The following is a 27,462-nucleotide window of genomic DNA, read 5'->3' as shown; positions in this document are numbered from 1 at the left end:
ATATCTTTATATCAAAGATTTTTCTCACTGTTTTATCTAATCAAACAAGTAAAATCTATTTCTATCTCTTTTCTATTATTCTCAATTCAAATATCTTAAAACCTATCTTATTTCTATTTATGTCCCTATTTTTTCCTATATCCAAATTGTGAGAATATATTTCTAAACAATAAAGTATAATATAAACACTGATTAAAAATCAGTAATTAAATTTTAATTATTTTGTAATATATATATATATATATATATATAAACTTCGATTATTTAACTAATAATTGTTATTATATTTAAGTTTCAAAGTACATTCCAACCCTTCAAGAAAGAAAATCTCTAAAAGTTGTATGTTAGTATATTTCATCTCATGATTAAATTATTACTATGTTTTTCCAATTTATGAAAAATTAATGAAATTCGATTTCTGTTTTACATAACTCAAATTTCTAATAAATTATTTTTTTCATATCCGTGTTACGCTTCTTTTTCATGTATCATATTTGAAAATAGAAGAGAAATACTGTATATACTAAATTGGTTAAGATCAAGTGTAGGATGTCAGATGAATTATTGGGTAGACTAGTTCTTTTTCATTTCTGGAGCATTCGAGAAAGCAGTGTTTAGTTCTAGAGTGGCTTTTCTTTGTAGCAGAATATGTTAATGATCTTTCTAACACGCAATATCCACGTGGCGAAGGACCATATTGCCACGTCAAAAATAAACACGTGTCGAGGAAATTCGAGAATGCTCTTGTGGTTATTTTTCTGAGCATCAATCTTAGAGGAATTAAACTCATCTCATCTCGTGCCGAGTATTACTCTCTCAAATCCAACACAGACAAAACCCATAGAATTAGAATCAGAAAGCAACAACGTACGTAAAGATGCAAGCAAGAGCAGCAGACGCAGTGAGAAGGTCATTTTGGGGCTTATCTTCAGCCTGTCGCTTTTCCCACAAACGAAGGTTTTGCTCTGCCACTCGTAGCCGCACCGCAGATCCTGCCATCCATTCTGGAGAACTAGAAGCTGGTCCCGCCGTTCACAAAGGACAACCCCAAGTAAGTAATAAGTTAATAACTTGGAATAATTCATCCTCTCAACTTCAGAAATTATTAATTAATAAAAATATATTAGAACTTTGTTATTTATTATATAATTATATAATAATTAGTCACAAGATGTGTTATGCTAGAGCCTCATGTGTATGAATAATGCAGGGTACGAGTACAAATGATAGTGGCAAGTTTGACGAAACCGATCATGTACCCAGTAAAGAAAACGGGGTTTTTACGTCTTCAAAATCTGCATGTGACCCTTCCCTGAAACTGAAGAGCGCGGGGGTGAATCAGCGATTGGACCCAAGCATTCAGCAAAAGCGGAGAAATGGGTCAAAAGCTTTTGAAGCGGCGAGTTGTGCTGGTTTTGATGGAACTCCATTGCCAGAGGATAAACGGAGAGAAGACGATAGAGATTATTATAAACATCACAAAGCGTCGCCGTTGTCGGAGTTAGAGTTTGTGGATTCCCGAAAGCCCATTTCTCGAGCTTCGGATAAGACGGCGGATTCTGGAAGAGGTGGGGATGTCATTGGGTGGCTGCCGGAGCAACTCGAGACGGCGGAGGAAACTTTGTTGAGGGCTGCTGAGATGTGGCGGCAAAAAGCCATGCGTGGTGACCCTGATGCGCCTCATTCAAGGGTTCTCAGAGCTCTTCGTGGCGAAGACTTTTGAGAATCGTTGAATGAAAAAAATGTACCACTTGTGATTTTAATCGATAATGATTACAGTGTTTTATTAAAATAAATTGACTTTGTAAATATTCAGAAACCAAAATGTTGAACAATTCACACAGCTTGTACTCAGTAGCCTTCTTCGGGATCTCAAGTTTTGAATTATCAATGGATCCTAAACCTAATTAATTTGTGACTAATGTTGTTCTTGATATGTGAACATAGGATTTTGATTATACCATCTTAGAAAAAACAATTATGTTGAATATACACAAATTATTCAATTAAAGATTATAATTATTTTAAAAGGAGAGCAAAAATATTTTAAAAATAAATTGAATTGAACTTACGATAATTGTTCAATTAAAATGAATGAAGTTTTCTTTTGTTTAATATTTTTTAAAAATTAATAAATTCGATTTTGAAAAAATTAATTTTAAATTATTATATAAAATAAGTATTAGAATTATATATTTATCTTAAAATATATTTTTATTAAAAGCGTATAATATTATTTTTTAATATTAAAATAAACAGGATTAAGAAATACCCAGTGTATTTTGATTATTTTCAGCAGTCAACAATAAATTGGCGCAGTTAACTTTATTATATTAATTACATGCATAATATATTTTCAAAGTTAAACTCATACACAACAACGTATAAGCTCACCCAACCCCACTACTGGGTAGTAGCAGAAGTCCCATCTATCCCAGCCTCTGGGCTAAAATTGAAGATCCGCTACACGACAAATGAACAGAAAGGTAAAAATACTTCTAAAGTTCTTTGCGCTTTTTCTAAGGAATGTATTTAATTATGTAAATGTATCAGCGACATTTATGACACATAGTTAGAAAGGTAGCATTATTCATTCATATATTTCATTCTTATTTCGATTCTCTCGTCATTCACGTGACTAGGAAAGCGAAATATGTGAATGCAGCCAATATATCTATCGGCATATATGCTACGACTTGATAGAATCTGCCGCTTCAAATTTGTGTATCGTCTCAGTCCGCACTAGCATTTAGCATACGTAACGCAGACAGTAATAGGGGCTGCAGTGACAACAAAATATGAATAAATTAGTAATGCCACCAAATTTTACTACTTAGATTTTAATCCGTTTGAATACTATAGGAAAGAGATTGTAGAAATACAAAACACCAAAAAACATACTTTAAAAACTGAAGTTTATACGTAGTTTATATTCTATCAAATTAAATAACTAATGATTGATGAATGATAAAGTCTTACCGACTCTGTATCTGTGGAATTGTGTTTTTATATGCTTTGGTTGCAAGATTTGATGATAAGACGATGCCGTAGAAGATAAGATAAAACACCGACAATGGTGCGGTTACCAATACATTATCCACATGCATATGACTCTCGCTCATGTAATATTTAACCAAATAACTATGCATATTTTATAAGCACTTACAATATAAACAATTATTTAATATTGTTTATCATATTATATCACTTATTACATTTTTCATTTATTTATTTTTGTCTCCGGGTAGACACTTCCACAGGTATAAACGCCTTTCACATCTATTTCTTTCGTAGACTTGCTCTTTAGTTGCACCTTGCATTTTCTCTTGCTCAGATCAAACAGTTCCCGACTAAAAATCATGGTTTATTCATTGCCTTTGATGTCTTCCTCGTTGATTCTCTTGCTTGTATCAACACTATGCGCTACTGTTTCAGCCGTCACCCAAGCCACTTCAACGGTGGCAAAAGACATAGTTCCATGCACAATGTGCGTTGAGTGCGAGAACCCATGCCAACCGTTGCCACCTCCACCTCCGCCAGTGATAGACTGTCCACCACCGCCGTCGCCGTCGCCGTCACCGTCACCGCCACCACCGCAACCATCACCTCCACCGCCATCACCAGCTGTCGTTGAATGTCCACCACCACCAAAGACACCATGTACATATAACTGTGAAGTGCCACAAGGACCACCATCCTCACCAGCATCGTACTTTCCACCAGGAACGCCATATGCATTCTATGCACCGTATAACGTGAATAATAGCGGTGGAAAGATGAAGCCACTTCAGGCGCTGTTGTTCGCGAACCCGAGTTCTTACTCACTCCACTTCATTATGCGGTCCTTCATATATGTGGCCTTTCTCTGCCTTTCATATTACTTGTTTATTTAGGTGAATTTTTTTAGTGATTATTTGTCCCTGTCTAAGTGTTTTTATTGGATTAACTCTACTGAACTCAAAAGATTTGCATTGCGAAAATGAATGCTAAAAGATAAAAAGAAATGTACTCATCATGGTGTAGGTGAAGGCACAACACTTGAGCGGAAGAGAAGAAAGAAAAAATAAAACGTGGCTAGAGCACGGTACCTTCTGCTATCCGTATTATATATGTGTTAGAGGCTGTTTTTTGTTTTTGTCATTTATCAGTGTTGAAGGTTGAAATAATTATGAAACGTTGTTTATTGATCAACTTTAGTTTGTGCACGCCTACGTTATAATTATATCTTGCAAAAACATTAGCTGTTGCATTGCTTGCTTTCAGGACACGGTTTTGCTAACTATAATTTTAAAGGTAATCGTTCAGGTGATTTGTATTCTATTCGTTTCATATATATATATATACATATTGTATGTTTCTTTAGGTAATATATTAAAAAAAATTCCATTTAAAACTAAAAAAATACTTTTTTATATATCACATTTATTATTAATATATATTTAAATAAATTTCTAACTATATTTTAAATTTTTTTAATGAGATAAATTTATATTATAATAATTTTTATTGTTTCATCTTTTCTTAAAAAATATTCTTTTAAAGACAAATGATATAAAACAAAGGAAGCATAAAGTAATTTTTCACTAGACTACATTTTATTAAGTAATGAATTGTAGTATAATTGTGAATCAGAAAATAAAAGGATTAAAATTACTATAGATGGATTGATAGTATTACATATTATATTCTATATTCATTTTTTAACTTTTATTTTTAATTATTATTCTCAAGAATTAATAAATTATCTCAAAATAATATAACTGACAAAATCTTACCAATGTCTTAAGGTCATTAGATCGAGAAAAAAAAAATTATTAAAAAAATATTTCTTACCTTAAAAACAAGCCATTCAATACTAGACTTTTTAGGTGATGTGTGTGTCCATTCTTTTAAAGGAATGTACACGTCTTATGAAAATTATAAAAGACATAACTACGATGAATTTTTTTTGTTAAACTGTCATTTATTAATATGATTATGAATCTATAGAATTGGGAGGCTCAACAGTCAGGGAATCAAAGAAAAAACATTCTCATAAAATGTTAAAGTCCTTTAGGGAAAAGTTTCTCTAGAACGAAGATAATACAGTAGAAAATTTTCAGTGTTAGGTTTATGATTGAGGAAAAACACTTTTTAGCCTAAGGATTAGACTTTTTTTATGTACAATCAAAGTGAAGGAAAAATATAATAGGATTTAAAAATTTTAAAATTAGAAAAGTTGGGGTAAGAATTAAGAAGAATGCCGACCGACTTTCACGTGGCGTTTTGTTGTTCAAACAAGAACTAGGGGTTCTATTAATAAGAAAAATTGCATGAGAAACAACAAAGTTTTAAAATATTTTACTGATTTAAGATCACCTAGTCACATTAAAAATGTGTTGGTCCTTCATTTAAACTATATATCCCATTTTTGTTGTAGGTTTTCGACACTTTTTTTTATATATATAGATGATTCCCCTTTGCTTGTAGAGTTTTGTGAGAAAGAAATCTGGAACTATTCTTATGCATTTTAGTTTAGAGTTAATTAAGTTTCAATCGATGCCATGAATGAATAGATATGTTTTTGCTATTTCAAACATTTTTTTTTTTCGTGATATGCGTAGAGTAGTCAATAACTATGGTGAGACAACCAAGAACATATATATGTAACGAAAAAAAGAGGACACGTGTCGATGGAACAAGTTGAAAATCTCATGATTAATTTGATTTAGAATTACTCAATTGTTAAGGGAGTCTCTTATGTTTAGCAAGAGGGTAAACTTTACAATTGCTATCTTTATTTTAGAGAAAAATTAAGAAAATTATCTATGCATTACATGTAATTTTTTAAGAGACAAATATCCTACTCGACAATGTTAGGTCTAAATTAGCATGAAGCACAGAAAGTTCAGCTTTGACCTTAAATTGACCCAATCTTGTTTGAAGTACTGATGTTTTAAATAATAATAATAATAATAAAACAAAAAACAAAGTATCAAGAAGGTGAGCTTACATTGAAATGACTTGGAAGTTAAAGGAAAATTCAGGTGAAAAAAACAACTAGTCCAGGAACAATTTTTCTGAAAGTGCAAGGGTCCAAGGTCCTAAAATACATAAAGTTTCTCTTTGGTTCCGGTTGATCCAGTCATCTTTGAGGTGTTGATGTCCTAAATCACACACGAATTAACTAGAAGCGTGAATTTACATTGAAGTGACTTGGTAAGTTTTGTGGCAAATATAAAATTTTAAAGAAAAGTCAAACAAGAACAATATATCATTTAAGTACAAAAGAATTGAAGGATAAACAACGAGAAATTAAAAAGATTAAATCTTTATTATTGAGTGGTAAATAGAACTGGATGAATAAATTACATCATGCTAAAAGTATATGTTCAAGAGTCATCTAACTTTTAACCGATTTACTAACAAAAGCAGGGTAGGATAATATTTTTTTATTCTATTATATTTTTATTATTTATTTAACTAATATAATATGATAAATTTATTTTATCTTATTTTTTACTATAAATTTCATTATATAAAAGGTTTGAGTTAAAAAATAAATAAGCTAAGATAATATAATATAATTAATATATCATTTTAATATATATTATTGGTAGAATACAAAAATTATTCTCCTTTTATCTAATTCTCATATCCGACTATTTTTATTTTATTATATAAACACACCAAGTCTAGTCATAATCAAAGTCTACGTTAACAAAAATAAAACGACTGCGTCCTAGTACTTGGTTTTTTTTTTTTTTTTGGGTTAGTGTAGTATATTGCTATTAGTATGCTGAGGAGAGTCTCGATCAATCTCAATAAATGGCCGCTAATGCTGGAAGTGTGTCTAATAAATTTAGTAACATAAGCTAAAAACCCACATATCTTTGCAAAATTCGTTCGTAAAATAAATAAATGAGTAATAATAAGAATTGAAAAGTATTGCTTACTCTTTTAGGAAGTACTAAATTACTATATGTTCCATATAATGAATTTTACAAATATTAATTTTAAAAAATAGTAAAATTTCTGAACGAAAAAAATTACAAATCCGGAATTTAATGAGAAACAAAAATAAAATTGCTTCTAAACAAATAAGAGTTTGCCAGAAAGAAAAATCCCTTATACGCAGTTACCCATTTGAAACGCAACTTGGCTGTTTAATTGATCTCTCCGCATAAATGCCGACCTCATTTATGCAGTCATAACATATACCTACATATGGTGGCTGACATTAAATGATGGAGAGTTGGTTTGTGCTCTTTTTTTTTTTCAAGGTTTATTTAATATTAAATTATGACAATGGAACTTTTTTCCAAATAAAATTATTTAATTTTGCTAAATAAAGAAAGAATGGGGCTTTTTAAATGTAATATAAACTACATAAAAAAATTATTATAAACATTATTCTAAAAATTTGTGGAAATGGAAGTGCACCTTAACACAAGGTATATGGGGGAAAATATGCAATTGAGATCTCATCAACTACCAGCCGAAAGAGGGAGGACGCAACACTTCCTCGTTGACTTCATTGATGACAGCTTATATTACCCTTCAAAAAAGTCAATTTTAAGCTACCCCACCAGTGCTGGCCTCCATTGCAGGGTCGGTGTTTTTGGTTTCTTTTTATCAGGAAATGCATGAATGTTTGCAGTCAAGAATTTGCGAACGAACGAGAGTTTAACTATAAATAAAATATTTAATAAATGTGTTAAATGCTGATTACATAATTTCTATCCTCTTTAAAAGGACCTTTACTTTAGCTTAAAATTTTATTCCACTAAGTGAGGTAGGTTAAAGTTTAATAACTTTAATTATTACCTTTGTATTTTAATTCATTTCAAATACTTTATCATGTTTATTAAAAACTAAGATAATAATTTTTAAACTTATTTTAACACATTCTGATAAATTATCTAGTCTTTTATTTTTTTTCCTTTTATATTAATGCTTGGTTGAAACTATTTAATAAGAATAAGTCAAGCCTAATTCAAGACTGACTCTTACAAAAATATTTTGATAAGAATTAGAAATTTTGCTATATAAAACTTGTAAGATTGAACTTGGACATTTAAAGGAAGAGAATTGTTTAAATCTTATAAGGAATATTTTTTCTATATTTTTAATTGATGTATAATATCTAAATATTGTTATTTTTTAAAATAATACTTGGGATGTGTTTTGGTAAATAATATTTTTATATAAAAATTTATGTAATAAAATTGTGAATAAACTTATTAAAATAAATTAATAAATTATACTAAATATTTTATTAAAAAAATTATAAGAATACTACATTATTTTCCCATTAATTCTTCCAAACTATCCCAAAAAAACCAAGTATAGGTAAACTTCAAGAGACTAGTCTTGATCTGTCATTTTTTTGCGTGCTTATTCATTTCCACTTTCATTTAACTTGTTAATTGGCATGTGAATATTTAATGATAAACACATTTATTATGAAACTCACTTAATTTATATTTGGACAATGTGAATTGCTGACAAGAATAGGAAGAGGAAGAAATTATAATAAAAATAATAATACATTGTTACATGCCGTTAACATTTTATAGTACATTTGAGTGAAGTTTATAATCATAAGTTGAATGAAGTTTATTTATAAAATTAATTTTATTTAAAAATAAATTTAAAGTGGCGTGTTTGTTTAAAAATTTTCTCTTAAAAAATTTATGATAAAATTTAGCATGATTTTTTTTAATTGAACGCAAAATTTATAATTTATCACATTAATTTAAATATAAATAAAAAATAAAAAATAATTATATTATAAAATTGTCAAATATATTTTATACATAAGTTTAAAGCTTATTTACTTGAAGCATCCACTTGGTAGATAAGCTTTTCCCACGAAACAAAACTGATACTAAACTATAAACGGATGGATAGTTTGGCTGCAATATCACGGATTTATGATGCTAACCCCATAAAGGAAATATATTAATCCAGCGGAGTCCTTCTGTGGCTTAAGCCTACACTCTTTCGTTATGGAAAGTGGACATGCGTGACAAAAATTAAGTGTCAAGGAATACGGATACACTCAAACTTTTAATGGGAATTTCTCTATCACTATTTTGAAGTGAACAGGGATAAAAATTCCATTTTAATTAATTATGAAATAAAAACCAAATCTTAATCTATTTAATAAATCAACATGTTTATCATATAAGAATTTCAATTTTTTTCATGTTAGAAGTAACATAATTAACAATGTTATGTTAAGAAAAAAAATATATAAACTTAAAATCAGTCAATCCTAGATGAATAAGGACAAATTCTATTGTGGTTATTTTGCATCTTTCTCTTTGGTAATATGACCAAAAGTAACATTAAAAACATAAAACAAAACATCAGCATCCTACCGAATAACGTTAATTAGGCCTTCATAAAATGGAATATTGTTCAAAGAAGCATATATATTACACGTATATAAGAGACCATCAACGTGTACCAAACTCAATTGCGTCCCTTCTCACTTTCTTACCGACCCTACCTCCTCTTCTTGTGCTTGTGTTTTGCTCCCTTTCGTTTTCACTTTCTGTGTTTCAATCGGAGCAATGGAATTGAAAGGTATCTCGGGGAGTTTGAAGAAGTACTGGATGAGAAGAAGGGTTATGGGGTACCAAAGATTACATGGATCGGATCGAAGAAGGATGAAAAGGGTGGAGGTAGGAGGCAGCCAAAGTAAGAGGAGGTGGCGAATAAAGATAGGCAAAAAGATCAAGATCCCAAAAATCTCTTCCCCTAAGAAATTAGTGTTGTGGGTCAGAGACGCTTATATGAGAATGATGTTGGGCTTTGCTAACTCCATGAGTGTCTCTGCCACCGGCTACGGCGGGAACACCACTTCCATCGCCGTGAGTGGGTTCGGGAGGGCCCCACCACCGAAGGAGTACGACGAGAAGATGATCGTACATATTTATAAGTCATTGATTATGGCACGAGACCCCAACGGTGGCACCGCAATTGTTACCACGTTTTGAGTTAAGTAGATTTAGTACCTGCCCTATGCTGCCATTCCATGCAAACATTTGCTACCTCTTCCACCTATTAAGGCCAAACCTTTCTTCTCTACTTCTTCAAAAGTGGAAATCTTAGGCTATTTTTTTATTTTTACTTTTTTTTAATTATAAAAACATTATCTTATGTTTGTTTCAGTTTTTATTTTTTTTTAAATTATATAAAAACAGTGAAAATAATGTTTTCATTATCATTGTTTTTATATATTTTTTTCATAATAGAAATATGATTGTGTTTTTATAATTAAAATGAAAACTTAAAAAAACAAAAAAGAATTATTAAATGAAGCAATCCTTAACTTCTCCACCCCCAACCCTTCTGTCCGTTTCAATTATCTTATTATGCTCTTGGGTTTTGCTTGTAATGTTCTGGATAAGTTGCATCAACGAACTACAAAGTTCTTCGCTTCAGATTATATCTAATCTCTAATTAAAGACGTCGGCTTCATCGTGATGTTACCTGTTATACGCTGTGGCTTTTAATTACAGCAGACTCGATATCATAATTCAAAGTCCGATTAATTGTTGAATCATACTATTGTTTGGTGTAGTCTAATTAGGAATGTTGATGAGTCGGACAGAATCCGACTAAGCTTGACTTAATTCGAGACAAAATAAATATATTAGTTTAAGTCATGTTCGCAATTTTAAATTGTAAAGTTTTAAAAAATTTTAAAAAAACTTTTATACTTGTTTATTGCTTTTTAGTCTTAAAATTTAAATCCTAAAATTTAAATTATATAATTTTTTTTTATATTTCAATTTAATTTTATAATAAGGTAAAAGGATTAAAAGTAATAATAATGATAAAGACAATTTATACATGATAATAAAAATTAGTTGACAGTGATAATGAAAATTACAATAGTTGTGATAATAATAATAATAATAATAATAATAATAGTAGTAGTAGTAGTGATTATGTATCCTTTAAAAGATAAAGGGTTTAATAATTTATTTTTATATTAAAAAAAAGTAAAACTACTTTTTTGCTATAAGTATTTTAGGCTTATGACAATTCTCTTCAACAGAACATGCTATTGCACCTTGCTTGATATGGTTGGAATCAAGTCATCATCTTTCTGTTTACTTTCATTAACAAAAATATTAAATTTCCAATTTTGCTATAAAAAATTTAGACCACAGATGTCATAATATTTGAGTTATAAATATCATTTTTTTAAAATCCCCTTGTATTTAAATATTAATAAGAATAAAATTTAAAATAAATATTCATATTTTTAAGAATCAATAATATGTTTTCAAAATTTATCAAAAATATTTTTATTTATGTTTAAGTTATTGATTCACCAATCCCTTGAATAATAGGTTGATAACATGCATTATCTCTTAATTTAATTAATCAACTGATGTTAATTCAAGTAAAGATAGATGATCAAGAATTAAGAAATTTTTTTACCCTTTTAGGGAATTGACTAAACTCTCACTTTAGTCCTTGAGAGAGTTTAAGTCTAGCATTTTAGCTTCTAAAATATTTAAAATATCACGTTAGTTCCTAACTTTTTTCTTTGTTATTCATTTTAGTCATTTACGTCAGACTCCGTTAAAAAACTATGATAGAAAATTGAGTTGTCTATTTAAGTACTACGTCATAATCCTACTTGGCAGAAATAAAATTCATTTTTGAAAGTTAGAGTGGCATTTTTAAATGCAAAATGGTGTCTTTCTGGTCTAAGGACCCATTTGTCAAATATTGACCATACATTTGGATAACTACTACCACCACTACTACTAGAACTTCCCTATTCCTTAATACCTCATAAACTCTGAGGATTCATCGCCATGTGAAATGCTGCAACAGAAATCTGAGATATTAGAGCTACTTGCCTGCCTAATGAACTCCTTCCCAGCCTATACTTAGGCTTCACCTCAACACGAGAAGGTGAAGCATGAATGCTCTCATCACTGATTGTTCTCTATGGGACATACATATCATCAAGGGTCTAATACACATATCATAATCAGAACAATCTGAAGTCCTCACAGTCCTACGAAATATCCAAAATCAAAAAAAGTAAAACATTACTAGGGGCTGAGACACAAATTTATCAATAAAAAATCTTCATCAAACCAATAGAAAATAAAAATCATGCACAATTAAAAGTTACAGATCTAATTTCTTTATCTTATTCGTCCCTAAAATATTACTTAGGGTTCTTTATTCCCAAAACAAAAAAATGACTCAATGAATTAAAAAAAAAAAATTCACCGAATTCTCCATCTATTAGCCTTTTTTCTATTACAATAAACTTTTATCTTTAAATATTTTACCTCTAAACATAACTACGAACAAATAGAAAAGGAACAATTAAATGTGACAATTCAGTCTTTTATCATGAATTCTTAACTAACGAAGTCTGACATCAAAAATTAAAATAAATAATAAATAAAAAAATTAAAAACTAACATAATATTTTAAATATTTTAAAGACAAAAATACTAAACTCAAACTCTCCGTGAGAGTTCAGCAGACAATTCACATTTTCTTGAAGTCATTTGAAATCCTACTTTTTCGCATTTATCCCTATGAAGAGTCCATTGACATTCGATGCTGATAATAGGATTCAAAGGTGTCACTTCCACGATTCAGATTACCGAATTAATTAAGATGACCATGATGGTTATGATGTGACTTTGGGCCTTTTTGTTTAGAAGCCCCAACAAAAACAGGCCTCAATGAAAACTTCATAAGCTTGACCATGAGAATGGTCCCCTGTTTTGATACGAAATTTAGTGTGCAAGTACAGCGTCCGACTCTATTTATAAAAAATAATTGTCAATTTTTTAATTATAACAAATAAATACTTATTTTTAAATGTATTAATTATTGAATTTTTTTTATCTAATTCATTATAAAGTTATATTAACTAAGCACTCACTTATTTTTTTATGCAAACTACTAACTTAGTTATTTAATATGATTGACATTTTTAGAATAACATTAATATTTATAGTATGCCACTATTTTTATTAATTTTTATGAATTAGTTTGTGTTTAAATTATGCTTACCGAAAAAAGCAAAAAAAAACTTCTCCATGTCATCACCAGCAACCACCCCATCGTCAACATGATTAAGTCCATTAGATATGCGTAATCTACATGCTTGGGTGGGTTTATATGGTACTGTATATGCCTCGGTGGGAGGGTCATAATAAAATGAAGGGCTTTATTAAAAAAAAACATTTGATTATTCTTAATAAATAAATATAGTTTTTTAAATATTATTAATTAATATAAATATTATTTGAAACACAAAGAAAAGTCTTTCCTTGCTTCAGAGTTAAATTCATTTACGCTGCTCAATCTTGATGCACATTCCTTACCCAAACCCCTTGAAAAAAGATTGGGTTTTAAGAAGCAGTCATATATAAATATCATATTTTAATTGATCAGAAATATAGTAGTCGAGAATGATGAAATAATATTTTCCTGCAAAGGCATAAAGTCAGCAATTGTGGTACGCACCTGTGACCTGTAAGATGGAACGTGGCTTATACCCGAACGAACCAAATAATGGGTAGGGAGTGGATGACAGGCTGGGAGGGGTAGCATACGGTCGGAAAGAAATAGAGTGAGAGCACAGTGTTGGCCGTCGTGCTTCAGCACAGAGCAAAGCATGAATCAAGATTCAAGACCACCGTACACACGCAGTGTACCCCCTCACAGTGACTTTACAATTCACATCACATTCATGCATTAAATGAGTAATTTTTCATATGTATGTGTTTATAATAATAATAATAATAATAATAATTAATTAATTTAAGCTTAAAAGCAAGCTTTAAAATGAATTTTTGTATGTGTTTATAATAATAATAATAATAATTAATTAAAACGAGTGTTTTATTGTTTATTATTGGGTCACAACTTTCTTGCTTTCACCTCAAACAAACATTTGGCCTTAAACATGTGTGTAATTAAACAAAATATTATAAATAAATAAACAAATAAATAACAAAGTTGTTGGAATTGAAGTTAAAATAATGTAAAATATCTAGCACAAAGACTTTCAAAGAAATAATAATAATAATAAATGGGTTGACAGATACTTTATGGGCTTTATTTGTTTTGCGAATAAAAAAATAAATTTCAATTTTTTATAAAAAGTTTAAAACAATTAAATTACATATATTTTAATCATATTTAAAAAATTAATATTGGTTTTATTAAAATTGATTTAATAAAATTTAAATTAAAGGGCACTTAACTTCTTTGTACAGTGACAATCTGACATTGATTGTGATTGAGGGAGTATAACGAAACTCAACCAAGTGTAATCGAAAGTCAGCAGGTATAAACCCTCCATGTTGACGCACTGTTTGAACAATGGTCAACAACCAATAGTGTTTATGTGGCAATGGTATTATTGTTCATAACCTAGTCATGGACTCATGGGTGGATGGAATTCAAGATTAGTTATGGCACTTCTGGTTCAGCTTTAGGTGATATGTGGTGTATGATGGACTAACAGGCTTTTTATACGTGGCTTTTATCGTCCATCAAGCATATTTGACAAAAAATATGTTGACTATATTAAGAGTAATTTTATAGTCACCATTATGTTTCTTTTAATTTCATTTTTAGTTACTTTATTAGAATTTATATTTTTTTTTTCTTTTCATGGATTTGTATAAATTATTTAGTTTTAAGATGTTTAAATATGTTTTATAAAGTTCAGATCTTGTCCATTTATTTGATTACCAATTTTGAAGCTTATTAATGTATAGATGTATTACTTGACTTGCAAACAAGAGAATGATAGAAAAGCTGAAACAAAGACTCAAGTGAGAAGGTTTTGAAAAATGTCATCACGCAGTGAAAATATATTAAATATATTGTAATTGTTTTTGAAAATACTAGATTCATTTTCTAAAATTGAAAATGCAAATATTTTAACAAATATATTTTTATTTTCAATGAAAATAAATTAATGGACACTGGATTTTATACGGGAGAAAGTAATTTTAAAGAAAATCTATAATTACAAATATTAAATTTTAACTGATTTTAAAATTGATTGGAATTTTATAAAGATTTTTTAAAAAGGTAAAACAATGAGAGTTCGAATATCATATGGAAGGTGAGATTAAGAGACTCTCCTCACAAACTTCTTTCTTCTTTTTATTCTTTCTCTGTCGCACAAGCTTCTCTTCAATGCTATGGTCTTTTCTGGATCTTTTGGAATTGAGCTTTCAATTAAATTTCTTTCCATTCTCACTTTGCTTATGTCAGCTTTTTTTATTCTAATTTGGCAACTAAAATATTCATGAACATAGAGATTTGATTCTCTGATATTTGTGTTATTATTTGTATGTATGTATATTTTTATTAATTGTGTTGTTATTAAGACTATAACTAGTAGCATGTAAACTAAAATGCATGTGGTGATAAAAATTTAAATGAAGTAATTTTAAATTCTCTAAACTTTCTAATTGCCTGATCCTAGCACTCGTGTTCTAATCTCTAGAGATAATTTTAAAAATGTCAACAGAAGATGGCCATTGTTGACACTTGTTGAGACGTTTAGTAATTGGGGAAAGAATGAGAATCTTGTAAAGCTCAAAGAGGAAGAATCCAAGATGGATTTTAAATGATTCTTGACTGGTTTACTTGCTAGTTATTATTATTATTTTTCTTAGGAGTGAATTGAACTACCTAGATATTGATTCGTTGTTATGAATACGACTGAGAAAGAGTTACTTGCTACTATTTTTACTTTTGATAAGTTCAAGTCAAACTTGGTTGGTTCTTAAGTTGTTATTTGTATTGTCCATTTTGCTTTAAGGTATTTGTTTTGTTGGATCTAAAATTGTGTTCATTGTGGTAAAGTCCAACTTGTGAAGTGTTTGGGAGAGGGGAAATAGAGGTTGCAAGCAAAGCATTTTTATAGCTTGCAGGAGTTGTGGCGCATAGAATGTTCGTAGAGTTTGAGGCTTATTTGAAAGTGGAATATTAGTTTCTCATAATGGCTATTATGTGGTATCAGACTAGTTATTCACGCAATTTTGCTGTTGAGTCGATTGGTTGAACTTATTTAATTCAATTTCTATTCGTTTTCCTTCTTTAGTTTGCTATTGTTGAATTGTTGTATGATTCGCATTTGATAGTATTAATCAGTGTTATTAAAATTATTGTTATACACCTATCATGATTTTTAATATACTGTTAATGATTTTTTTATTCTTTGATAAATACTGGTTGATAAGGTTCTTGATACCTGAATTATCTTAGTTACAAAATTAGTTTGGTAGGCGTCGTAAGAATGTATCATACAATTTAAAAATCATTTTTTAAAGCCAATTTCATTCATTTAATTGTTTTTGGACTCGTGAGAACTATCTTAATAATTAAACTATTCATCTACAGCTTGGTTAAAAGTACTATTGTTAAGGGGCTTTGCAAATATTAAGATTTATTTTTATTGAAAACTCAATTCAAAATATTTTTTTCTCTTCCAATTTTTTTACTCTAACAAACAAAGCGTTTGAGGGCTAAAGCAACGTTACAAGTGTATTTTACGTGACACTTAATACCTTGTAAATTGTAATAGCACCTCTATTAATGTTACTTGATGCCGATTAATGTTAGGATTAAAATAACTAACACATTTAAAATTTAAAATCTTAAGAAACAATTTTTTTTAGACTAAAATCTGAATTAACCATTCACCTCAGGTACTGTTGTTAAATCCGCCGAGGAAAAGGCACGGGGGTTGAAAATATAATATGAAACAAATGAGGGCTAGTATAGTAATTTAAGAGGAAGACACCCCCCAAATGTTGTTTGTAAGTTGCAACCTCTCAAAAAAAGGTCTTGTCATGGTGTTAGATAAAAATTTTAAAATAAAAATTTTGAATAAAACTGCGTTAAAATTGTGGAACACTGACTAATACTATTTTTTTAAAGGCATATTAATTTTATGTTTCACTCCCTATTTATGAATGAATAAATGAATACTAATTTACAGTAGTTATGATTATAAATTCGGCACTGGCGAATAATAATTGTTTTGGTTTGGAACCGTGCACTGCCAGCAGTTCAGTGGTGGAAACCGCAATCGCGAAGGTGCAAAGACAAAGAGAAGGCCTCGTTTTGTTTCAGAAGAACAGAGAATAGGAAGAGGCACCGGAGAGTAAAAGCAGGGAACCACTGCAGAGGCCAGAGGAGGAAGAAGAAGAAGATTAGAAAGCGCGAGGGTGCGTATGTTAACGCCGCCCACTCAACTCAAACGCAGCAGCGACACTGAAAAACACCCATTCCAAGCACTTTCCTTTCCCTAACACTAAGAAGGGAAAGGAACCCTAACGGAGGAGGAGGGGGCGGCGCCGAAGTCAATAAAATGTTATGGATTTTGAGTTTCTCCGCCGCAATGTTCATCGTTATTCTCTCCCCCTCCCTCCAATCCTTCCACCCGGCCGAAGCCATTCGATCCTCTCACCCATTTTCCTTCCGCAAAGCCCCTTCCTTCCGCAATGCCGATCAATGTGCTTCAACTTCAGGGGAAATAACCGTCTGCGACCCTTCCTTGGTACACGTTGCCATAACCCTCGACGTTCAATACCTGCGCGGTTCCGTTGCCGCCGTTAACTCCATCCTCCAACATTCCCTCTGTCCGGAGAACATCTTCTTCCACTTTCTCGTCTCCGAAAGCAATCTACTAGAATCCCTAATTGAATCGACGTTCCCTAAGTTGAAGTTCAAGGTGTATTACTTCGATCCCAGCCTCGTGACTCATCTGATCTCGACCTCCGTGAGGCAAGCGCTGGAGCAGCCACTCAATTACGCCAGAAACTACCTCGCGGATCTTCTGGAGAGTTGCGTGCGCAGAGTGATATACCTGGATTCCGATCTGGTAGTGGTGGATGACGTGGCCAAACTGTGGGGCGCGAGTCTTGGTTCGCGCGCAATCGGGGCGCCGGAATACTGCCACGCGAACTTCACGAAGTATTTCACGGCGGGGTTTTGGTCGGAGCAAAGATTTTCCGGGACGTTCGCGCAGCGGAAGGCGTGTTACTTCAACACGGGAGTGATGGTGATGGATCTGGGGAAGTGGAGGAAGGAAGGGTACACGAAGAGGATAGAGAGGTGGATGGAGATTCAGAAGAGCGATCGGATCTACGAGTTAGGGTCGTTGCCGCCGTTTCTGCTGGTTTTCGCGGGACACGTGGCGCCCATTGAGCATCGCTGGAACCAGCACGGTTTAGGTGGCGATAACGTCAGGGGAAGTTGCCGTGACTTGTACCCTGGCCCCGTCAGTTTGTTGCATTGGTCCGGTAGCGGTAAGCCGTGGCTCCGTCTACAATCCAAACGGCCGTGTCCTCTCGATGCTTTATGGGCTCCTTTTGACCTGTACGCTCACTCTTCCTCTTGACTAATCGCTCTCTGCATCCTACATTCATTCTTCTCTCTCTTTCCTTCGTTCCATTATTTTTCTTTTTCCTTTATTTTTCTTATCTCTCATTTTTCATCCGTTAGTTATTCGTCATATATTTCTTCTTTAGACCCTTTTCTCCGCCAAGTTGTCTGTCATTTGTATTCTATTATTTTCTGTCATTACTGATTTTAAAATTTGATGAAGGAAAAAAGAGGTCGAACTTCTGATTTCTTCCTGTATATAAGTGACGTATTATTATCAGTATACGGTGGCATTTAGGTTTGAACTAAGAACTCAACTCAACTCAACTCAACTCCACTCCCTACTAATCTAACCAATATAAACTCGTTAAATTCAATAACTGCGATGATTTTATTTTATTTTTTGCTTTAACGTGATTTATTAGTGTTCTGGCCTGATTGGAGCTTTTTAGTTTGGAATATATCCATCCTGTTAAAATGAACGTGTTGGAAAGAGGGGTTGGTAGTGGTACTTGCGAAAGGGGAAAAAGGAAAAGAAAGTGAGCCTTTTAGCTTTTATATTTATTGCATAGTAATAAACATATGCGGAAAGTGGAATACACGTCGAGAAAGAGGGTTTGAAGGTTGAGAATGAGATGCATGATGCCAAACGAGGGATGAGTGATGAGAACAATCGAACGAGGGCGTGGATTGCGTTGGCAGCTAATCTAAGTTGGCTTCGGTGGCCGCGGCGGAATATTTTCACTTTCAGCTCTCTCTTAATTTCGCGTGTCGCTCTCGCTTTGTCCTTTGCACCGCTCGCACAGCTGGCAATTCTCTCTGTTCTGTTTTCTCTTCCATCATCCTGAATCTTAACACGACAACGTTCGATACTTTATATTTTTTAAATAATATAAAAGATGGTGATGGCTATGAGTTGGAACAAATCAAGTTCAATTCTTATTTCTGATGTCGTTGGATGAGGGTCCAGATGTCGTTGTTGCTTTTAAGGGTTTACTCACTGAAGTGTTACGGACTCCAATTCTCTTTGCCCTTCGTCTCCACCTCCTGCGTTTTTTTTTAGTTTTGGGTACAATTTTTATATCTTCTTTTCTTCAAAATATATGATTGTGTAAACGACGAAGCAGCCATCGTTCAAAATACATGTGATAAGTGAGAATTGAGTCATTTAAATTTTTTTTACAACAATGGCATTTATAAATTGTCTATTACGAAATAATTTTGGCGGTGAGAATTAGACTGAATTTCAAGTTAGTCTGCTTCTATCCTTAGATTTATCATAAATTCTAGTCCGACATGCTTTGTGATTATCATATAAAAAAGACAAAAAAAGAAAAAGAACTTTGTGATTAATGTTCCAAATGTGTGCATCTGTTAGCTACGTCGTTACTAGCCTGCTAACTGTTGCTATATATTACTTTAATTACTTTGGTAGTAAATTGAAGTAGGGAATAAAGTCTCTGGTGTTGCGTTCGGATAATGTACTAATAGTATAGGGCTAGGACGTGTCTGTTGGGCGACCTAATGGTATATAGGCAAACGTGAAAGATCAGTTTTTATTATTTTTCATGACATTGACATCTTTCTAGACATGGTTATCATAATCACAAGTTAATATCGGTTTGATATCGACATGTTTTGGACGGATCTAGAATGTGGAGATAGACATAAGAGGGGGACACTAGACGGGGCCGAACACAGGGCAGCTGGCTGGCCACTCTGATCGTAACACTTTATTCCATTAATTGACCATCTACCAAATATGGATCTCTAAATGACTTTATTTGAAGGACTTATTTTCAAGTTTTATTCACACTTCTCGACTCTTGGCACTTTGCATTGGTTTCATCTGCATGAAAATAAGTGTTTATATGCTCTGAAAATAGTTTCTCACCAAATTTTCAGTGGGTAAAAGGTAGTTCATTCATGTGGATGGAATTGCAATTATTATTATTATTCTTCATGTCAGTCGATATGCAGGTATTTTCGTGGGTTTTTAGTATACGGGTTATAGGTAAATAAAACTAGCCCACCACGGGAAATTGCAAGAATTTTCACTCTGGGTGGAGGGTGAAACAAGAGATTGATCCCTATAATTTTGATCAATTGGTCGCAATCTCCCTGGGATGTATACGGCCCTGACCTTCACCCTTGTTCAGGAGTCATATAATAGGGCGATATTTAAATGGCAAAATGCCAACACAGTTTCGACCCTTGAGATTAACATTTTGTCTTGGCCAGTGACAAATAGGTCTTTGTCCCAATTCAATTAGGCGTCAACAAGACCACACCAATCATTGCATACTAAACACAAAATGAAAGATTATTACGTATACAAATTGTAGTTTGATAATCTGTCGGTGGAATTTTGTTTTTATGCGGGCTGGCTTTCTCGAAAAATAAATTTATACAAAACATTATCAATGTCTTTTCTCTTTTTGTGGCTATGATCAAATTTCTTGATGAAAATTAACAAACGACTTTCCTGAACTGTATGAGAATTAACAGTCTGATAATTAAATCACAAAAAGGAATAATAGGTTCGTTTTTTCCGGATCTCAAAAGATTAGTCTACTGCTATTAATTAGAAGATATTTTTAACACTAAAAAAATCACAAAAAGGAAGTTACTAAACCATTTATCTTTTTGTTTGTAATTATCTTTAATTTTTTCTTTTGGCTTCATCCGATCAATGGCCTCAGTATTTAGCAATTGGTCAGGGACTTATATATAAAACCATTTATAATATGATATTATGATAGGTGTGTCAGATTTAGTTTTTCGTTGGAAGAATATGTGGGTTTAGAATTTCATCTTTATTGTCCATTTTTTTTTTCAATTAAATTTTGACGCAAGATGAAAAGATTATGTTTTGCATTTCGAACTCAACAGACTACGACAAATTAAACTTTACCGATAACGAAGATTTAATCAGTTGGATTTTTTAGATCCAGCTACGAAACCGTACAATGTTGTATTTTTTGTTACTTGGCGATTTGGTTTGCAAACCCAAAGAAACCAGAAAACATGTACTCCGTCCTTCGTCCCCTCTCTCTAGACAAACCACAATATTTGGGCTCAAGTTTCATTTATTATGATTTCTTAATGGATATGGTCAGAAGCAGAAAATGCAGAAGATATATTACTATGAGCCTTTTCTAGTTAAAACATTTGATGTTGATGATATCGTACTCACACCACCCCAATAAGATGTTGAGAAAATAATGATTCCACCTTGTGCACAAGTTGTATGAGTAAAAATAGATAAATAAATTATGTTTGCTTTCTTTTATAAAAAAAAATTAGAGTATGTTAATTTTCCTTTATTTTTAAAAAGGCAGTAAATTATTTTAAAGAAGGGAAAAAACCGGATTTAACAGAATTCAAAAACAAGAGAAGCAAAGGAAGAAGAGATTGATTTCCATTTAATCAGTCCCATTTCCATCAGAGCACAAAAAAAAAGGCACGTTTCAGGTAGAATTCTTGATTGACACAAATGATTGCTCGAGCACTAAAATTTAGACGAGGAGAAGTGGGAGATATTATCTCAGTCACTTGAGATGTTAAACAACAAAATTCTGGTAGCTACAGCATGAAGTTCGCAACTTCAATATAAAATAATTCAAAACAACAGAAAGTGAGATATAATCACAAATTAAATTTAATTAGTACAACATAATAGCCATGTGATTGGCACAGTACAAGATGAAGTAGAGGAACTTCATCTTCCTCTAACTAAGGAAACTGGAAATTCATGTAATCTTGTTGTCTTCCAGAAGGAGGGTTTATGTACACCCAAAGCAAAGAGATAATAATGGAGAGCAATCCAGACCAAACATAAACTATGGTTGGAACCTTCCCTCTCCTTCCCATTAAACCCTTCGCAAACGGGTAAAGATGGCATAAGACCCAGAAGCTGAAAAACACCCCTCCTACTAGTTTGCTCCATTGTGGAAATGGGCTGTACATAGTCCTGGCTACTCCTACAGCAATAGCAATGGTGTTCACCATCATAATTGTAATTGGAGGGATCATTAGAAAGCTCCACTTTACCACATAAAGATCAGCAAACTCATCATCTCCATCTTCTGAAGTGGCTGACTTTGACGTCAAGGTGAATGATATGTCTACTCCTGCTATGACCTTCAACAACCCTTGTAAAACAGCAACAGGATGTGCACTTGTGCCACCAATCAACCAAAACTGTTCATTTCGCCACCAATCATGCAGAGTGATTCCTGACCACTTGATCTCAAGCAGTGCAAGCAAGCACAGTGTGATTGTGATGCCCAACAAGAACACTAGAAAAGTTGCACTCAGGGATTGAACTATAAACTGCCCTGAAAAAAGTGACACTGCAGGTAGAAAGCAATAGACAATCAAAAACATTGACGTGAAAGGGTACATTCCCACATTGAAATATGCCACCCTCTGCAAGAATTTCATTCTAGGACTAGCCAATAACGCATTGTTCCTCGAGAAGAAGATCTCAACAGATCCTGTTGCCCATCTAAGCACTTGGTGGAGCCTGTCTGTCAAATTGATTGGAGCTGTTCCTCTAAAAGCATCCCTCTTGGTCACACAGTACACAGATCTCCACCCTCTATTGTGCATTCTGTAACCAGTCACCACATCTTCTGTAACTGAACCATATATCCACCCAACTCTTTTGCCCCATTCAGTCTTGTCCTCGTAGAAACAAGATATGACACTAATTGCCTCAGCAACAGTGGCTGCATCTAATGGTTCTCTAGGCACAGCAAGAGAACCTGCCGGCCTTCCATGTGTTCCCTTTCCTTGCAAGTCTTGAAGCAACCTTCCCTGGTATTCTGCCACAGGAATGGATGCAGCAAGTGAAGTAGAATTCCCAAACCTTTTAGGAAGAAGCAAGGACTCAATATCTGCATCATCATCATTAGGATCACCATTTATTGGCAGAGCCACTTCATCTTCTTCCTTCTTTGACACCTTAGGCTTTCTCAAAAACAGCTTAATTTTCCTCCTTCCAAGCCAACCATGATGTTCTGTAGCTCTAGGAGGACTAAACCCATAAAGAGCTGTTCTTCTGAATATGCAGCCTGTTCCCACGTACATTGGACCCTGTAAGCCATCAAGAGCTCTCATGCTCACATCAAAGAACACTGTGTTGTGGTTTGCATATCGATCACTGGGGTCAATGCCCTCAAACCTTTGAGGGAACTGAACGTAGCATATCCTATCACCACCCCTGTCAAGCATAAAGCACATTCCTTCTCTGAGAGCCAAGGAATTGTATATATAATGATCACAATCAAGATTCAGAATGAATGGTCCATTGGACATTATGGCACTGGTCCGAACAAGAGCGTTCATGGCTCCTGCTTTCTTGTTGTGATCGTATCCCGGCCTCTTCTCACGCGACACATAAACAAGCATTGGCAACCTGATATCAACATCTGTCGTGTCAATCAAGTTCTCCCCATCAGCTTCTGCACCAAATTCAGGTTCTGCATTTGGTGGAGCCAACATTGCCTGCAGAAACAGATCAACAAATCATTGTTAGTTAACCACGACATCATAATACATATGCTTGTTACATACACACACAAACACAATATGATAAGAATCTTAGAAGGCACACCACAAAAGCTAGCCAATGTAGCTGAAGAAGTTACCTGAATTATACCAGCATGGTCCCCTCTTGAGTGGTCTTGTTCTGCTGATGCCCAAGTTCCTGGCCAATGAGAACCATCAGACATCCATGTAGCTTTAGGAACCTTAATTGGTTCAGACACATTAGAACCTGCTTCCATCTGTTTCTTCTTGGCTCGTAACTCCTCATGAGCATTGTAAGCATCGGATCTTCTCCTTATGGATTCAGGTAATGAATTTATCCTCACTTTGAATTCATCATATTCCCTCTTCACTCTTCTCCTCTCTCTCACAAAGTCCAACCGAACCTTGTTCTTGAGAAAATCACGCTTCTGCCCAAAGTATGCTTCGGGATTTCGGGGCTCTATCTGGTGTTTTCTACAGAAAGGAACCCATATTCTAGCAAAGCTAGCTGTCTCAGCAAGAGCTTCAAAAGTCAACAAAGCACCACCATCATCAGATAAGTAACACGCAACCTTCTCCACTGGATAATCAACTGCAAGGATAGATAGAATGGTATTGGCAGTGACAAGAGGAGGCTCCTTCTCTGGGTCTGCCGTGGAAACGAACACGTCAATGCCGGGTAAATCAGACCTCCCTTTTGGGTTGCGAAGGTTCGGTGACTCAAACCTCTCTTTGAGCACAGAGAGATCAGTGACTCTGTTCACAGGGCAGAGTTTAGGGAGCTGATCAAGAAGCCACGAAAATGCAAACCAAAGCTCACAAGTTATGGACATTGCCCACAGCCAAAGTGCTTCATGGTTGGGGTGTCTAATCCTCCATGTAAGAAACAAGCACAAAGCAGCAAGACGTAGCAGAATAAGCAACCTGAACAAAGACATTGAAATTACTAGAAATTCACACCAAACAATGTGTTTATGTTCATGAATTTGTATACTTTTGTCAATAAAATGATAAGGTCATGTCACATAAAAAAAAAAGAAGACAATTTTTGTAAAAAAATAATTAATGGATCTTATAATCAATTATAGAATGTCATTATTTGAAAAAAAGTGAAGGTTTGGATTTGGATTCACTGACCTATAAGGACTGAGAATAGCAGCTGAAACTCCAACCTTACGGGTCAAGGGTCTTCTTGCTTTCTCTCCAAACTCCGGAGGAGGTTCGAATCCATTAGCACCATACCCATCTTTAGGCCACACAGCATTTCCATAGCCATAGGTTCCTTTAGTTTCAAAGAGCCAGCGAGTGTGGTCAAAATCAGGAGGGTGGTTCTGTGCCTTGAAGGATTTCACAAGAGAAAGCCTTTTGTCCAATTTGAACTCTGCCATGGAAGGCAAAGGCAGTGCCTGGTCTTCAGCTTCCTCTTCTTCTTCTTGTTCATCATCATCATCGCTCATATACTTATAAGGCTCTTTGCAACCAGGACACTTGCCAGCAGTACCTCCTCCTCCTCCTCCATTTCCACCACACTCCAAGTAACAGTCCCTGCAAATCTTAAACCCACACTCGCATGGACCATTAGCCCTTGCTACTGCTTCCTCATCACAACCTTTCATTCCACAAACCAACCCAGATTTAAGGGTCTCATCGCGTTCCATTGAGCATTCTATGACGTGGCCACGTGTGACAGAGTTGAAACCCCCAGTGAAGATTGTGCCAGAGATGTAGCTGGTGTTGTTGTTCTTGCTGTTATTATCTTCGGGGATGCTTGTTTGTGATGTTGAGAGGGGTTGGCGATCAGGGGTTGGAGGAATGTGAACAGTGTATGTTACGTATTCTGAGTTCATTTCTTCCATGCCATCTCCTCCACCTGAGAGCCTCCTTACACCGAGGGAAGCTCTGTTTGATCTAGAACTCAGAGGAGAATTTTGGTTGTTGGAGACTGAAGCACGAGGAATGGGACTCGTTAGTCCCATGCTTCTGCTTCCTCCTGTTTTGCCTCCGGAGGACACTGTAATGGTCACAGGAGAGCAGGAAGAAGGGGACGACGTCGTTTTAACCATTTTGTTGTTATTACAAAAGAATAAAGAATGAGAAGGAAAAGGGAAGTTTTTTCAACGGCCCATGAGAGTGTGAAGTGAAGGATGGTAATGATATTGTTAAAGGGGTAGGAAGAAGAAGAATGGGTAGGAGCAACGGTCGAATTTGAATATGAACTAAAAGGTTCGCATTGGGATTTAAATGCAACGGTCGAATAGATCTGAACCGCCGATTTGCTTCAATTTCTGAGATGCTTTCGTTTATTCGCTTTCTAATGTAAACGGTCCGTTTCTGACAGTCAACTAAAGGAGTTTCAAACTTTGAAGTTCAAACGGTCCAATAACTTGTTGCAACCTCGTCCCCTGCGTAAAAAAAAGAAAAACTGGTCTGCTTTTTGTTTATTCTGTCTTTTGTTTTTGTTTGTTTAATGGAGTTATTGACGTATAATGTGTGAATCAATTTGAATCAAACAATGGCTCCACAAACACAGCTGCCACCACCTCTCAAAGTTGAGTTTCCCTCATGACTGATGCATCCTAATTGCTAAAGAACCAATTCAAAATTCATCCTCAGATTTTGAAGATACTTGTTTTAGTGATATACTGATAAAGATACCCGCACGTTTATATTTTTTATTAAAATATTTTATTTTAAAAAAATATATCTTAAAATATTAGAAATTGTATTTTAAAGAAAAATTATAATTTTATTATTATTTTGAAATTTCAAATTTTTAAAAAATATTTTATATTTTTTGATAGTTTAACAAAATTATTAGTCATAATAAAACCCTGAAAATAAAATAAAATATGTTAAGTAATTTATTGAAATAGAACGAGTTTGTTCATATTTTTTAAATATTTTATTTTCAGATAATCTTAAATATAAATTAATATATTTTAAAGAAAAATAAAAAATATTTTTTTAATATTTTTATGAGTTTGAAAAAAATTAATTTAAAAAACTATCATTTATATAAATACAATACAATACATATGTAATTTTTTTTATTTTTAAAGTTTCACAATCATCAAATAGTATGAAAGAATTAAATTCAATTGATTAATATTTTTTAATGGATTTTAATAATTATAAATTAATTATAATTTAGCTTTATACAAAATAATGTTATTTCAATATAAATATGTAAAACAGTAAAGGATGATTTTAGTGAATTAGACAAAGATATATAAATATAGATAGATTACTTGTTCAAAATAATTTTGTAAAAAATAAAAATATAATTATAAATATACATTTAAATATTAAAATATAATATATATTTGTTGGTTTCAAATAACTTGGTTTGACAAAATTTAAAAATTATAAATAGAAAATAAAATGTAAATATTATTTTTTTCATCAATTTATATGCAAATTGAAGAGTTATGTAAAAATTAATTATATAAGTGAAGATAAAGAGTTGTTTAATAATATATATTATTTCTTTGAATGTTTCTCATAATACTTGAATTCTAAATTTGGCCT

General features: G+C 33.0%; 4 protein-coding genes across 4 annotated transcripts; 2 read left to right on the top strand and 2 right to left on the bottom strand.

Moving 5' to 3' along the window:
- The first annotated feature begins 877 nt into the window (after positions 1-877).
- LOC113861014 lies at positions 878-1,723 on the top strand. Its single transcript, XM_027493605.1, has 2 exons — positions 878-1,051; positions 1,211-1,723. Exons 1-2 carry the CDS (start codon positions 878-880, stop codon positions 1,721-1,723), a joined length of 687 nt encoding a protein of 228 aa, XP_027349406.1.
- A 1,641-nt stretch (positions 1,724-3,364) lies between these two features.
- On the bottom strand, positions 3,365-6,128 carry LOC113861012 (loricrin-like). Its single transcript, XM_027493604.1, has 2 exons — positions 6,093-6,128; positions 3,365-3,739 (listed from the first exon to the last, which is right to left on the bottom strand). Exons 1-2 carry the CDS (start codon positions 6,126-6,128, stop codon positions 3,365-3,367), a joined length of 411 nt encoding a protein of 136 aa, XP_027349405.1.
- A 3,349-nt stretch (positions 6,129-9,477) lies between these two features.
- LOC113863685 lies at positions 9,478-10,088 on the top strand. The gene has a single exon (XM_027497341.1). The coding sequence runs from the start codon at positions 9,561-9,563 to the stop codon at positions 9,984-9,986; it is 426 nt and encodes a 141-aa protein (XP_027353142.1). The 5' UTR covers positions 9,478-9,560; the 3' UTR covers positions 9,987-10,088.
- A 7,827-nt stretch (positions 10,089-17,915) lies between these two features.
- On the bottom strand, positions 17,916-26,023 carry LOC113861417 (cellulose synthase-like protein D5). The gene is made up of 4 exons (XM_027494219.1): positions 25,072-26,023; positions 24,054-24,858; positions 22,181-23,910; positions 17,916-18,153 (listed from the first exon to the last, which is right to left on the bottom strand). The coding sequence occupies exons 1-4, from the start codon at positions 25,995-25,997 to the stop codon at positions 18,060-18,062; spliced, it is 3,555 nt and encodes a 1,184-aa protein (XP_027350020.1). The 5' UTR covers positions 25,998-26,023; the 3' UTR covers positions 17,916-18,059.
- Positions 26,024-27,462: the final 1,439 nt, after the last annotated feature.

Source organism: Abrus precatorius, unplaced genomic scaffold (genome assembly GCF_003935025.1).
Source record: "Abrus precatorius isolate BTA unplaced genomic scaffold, Abrus_2018 Scaffold3, whole genome shotgun sequence".
NCBI lineage: Eukaryota > Viridiplantae > Streptophyta > Magnoliopsida > Fabales > Fabaceae > Abrus > Abrus precatorius.
Note: the sequence above shows the minus strand (reverse complement) of the source record. Positions and strands in the feature narration are given on the sequence as shown.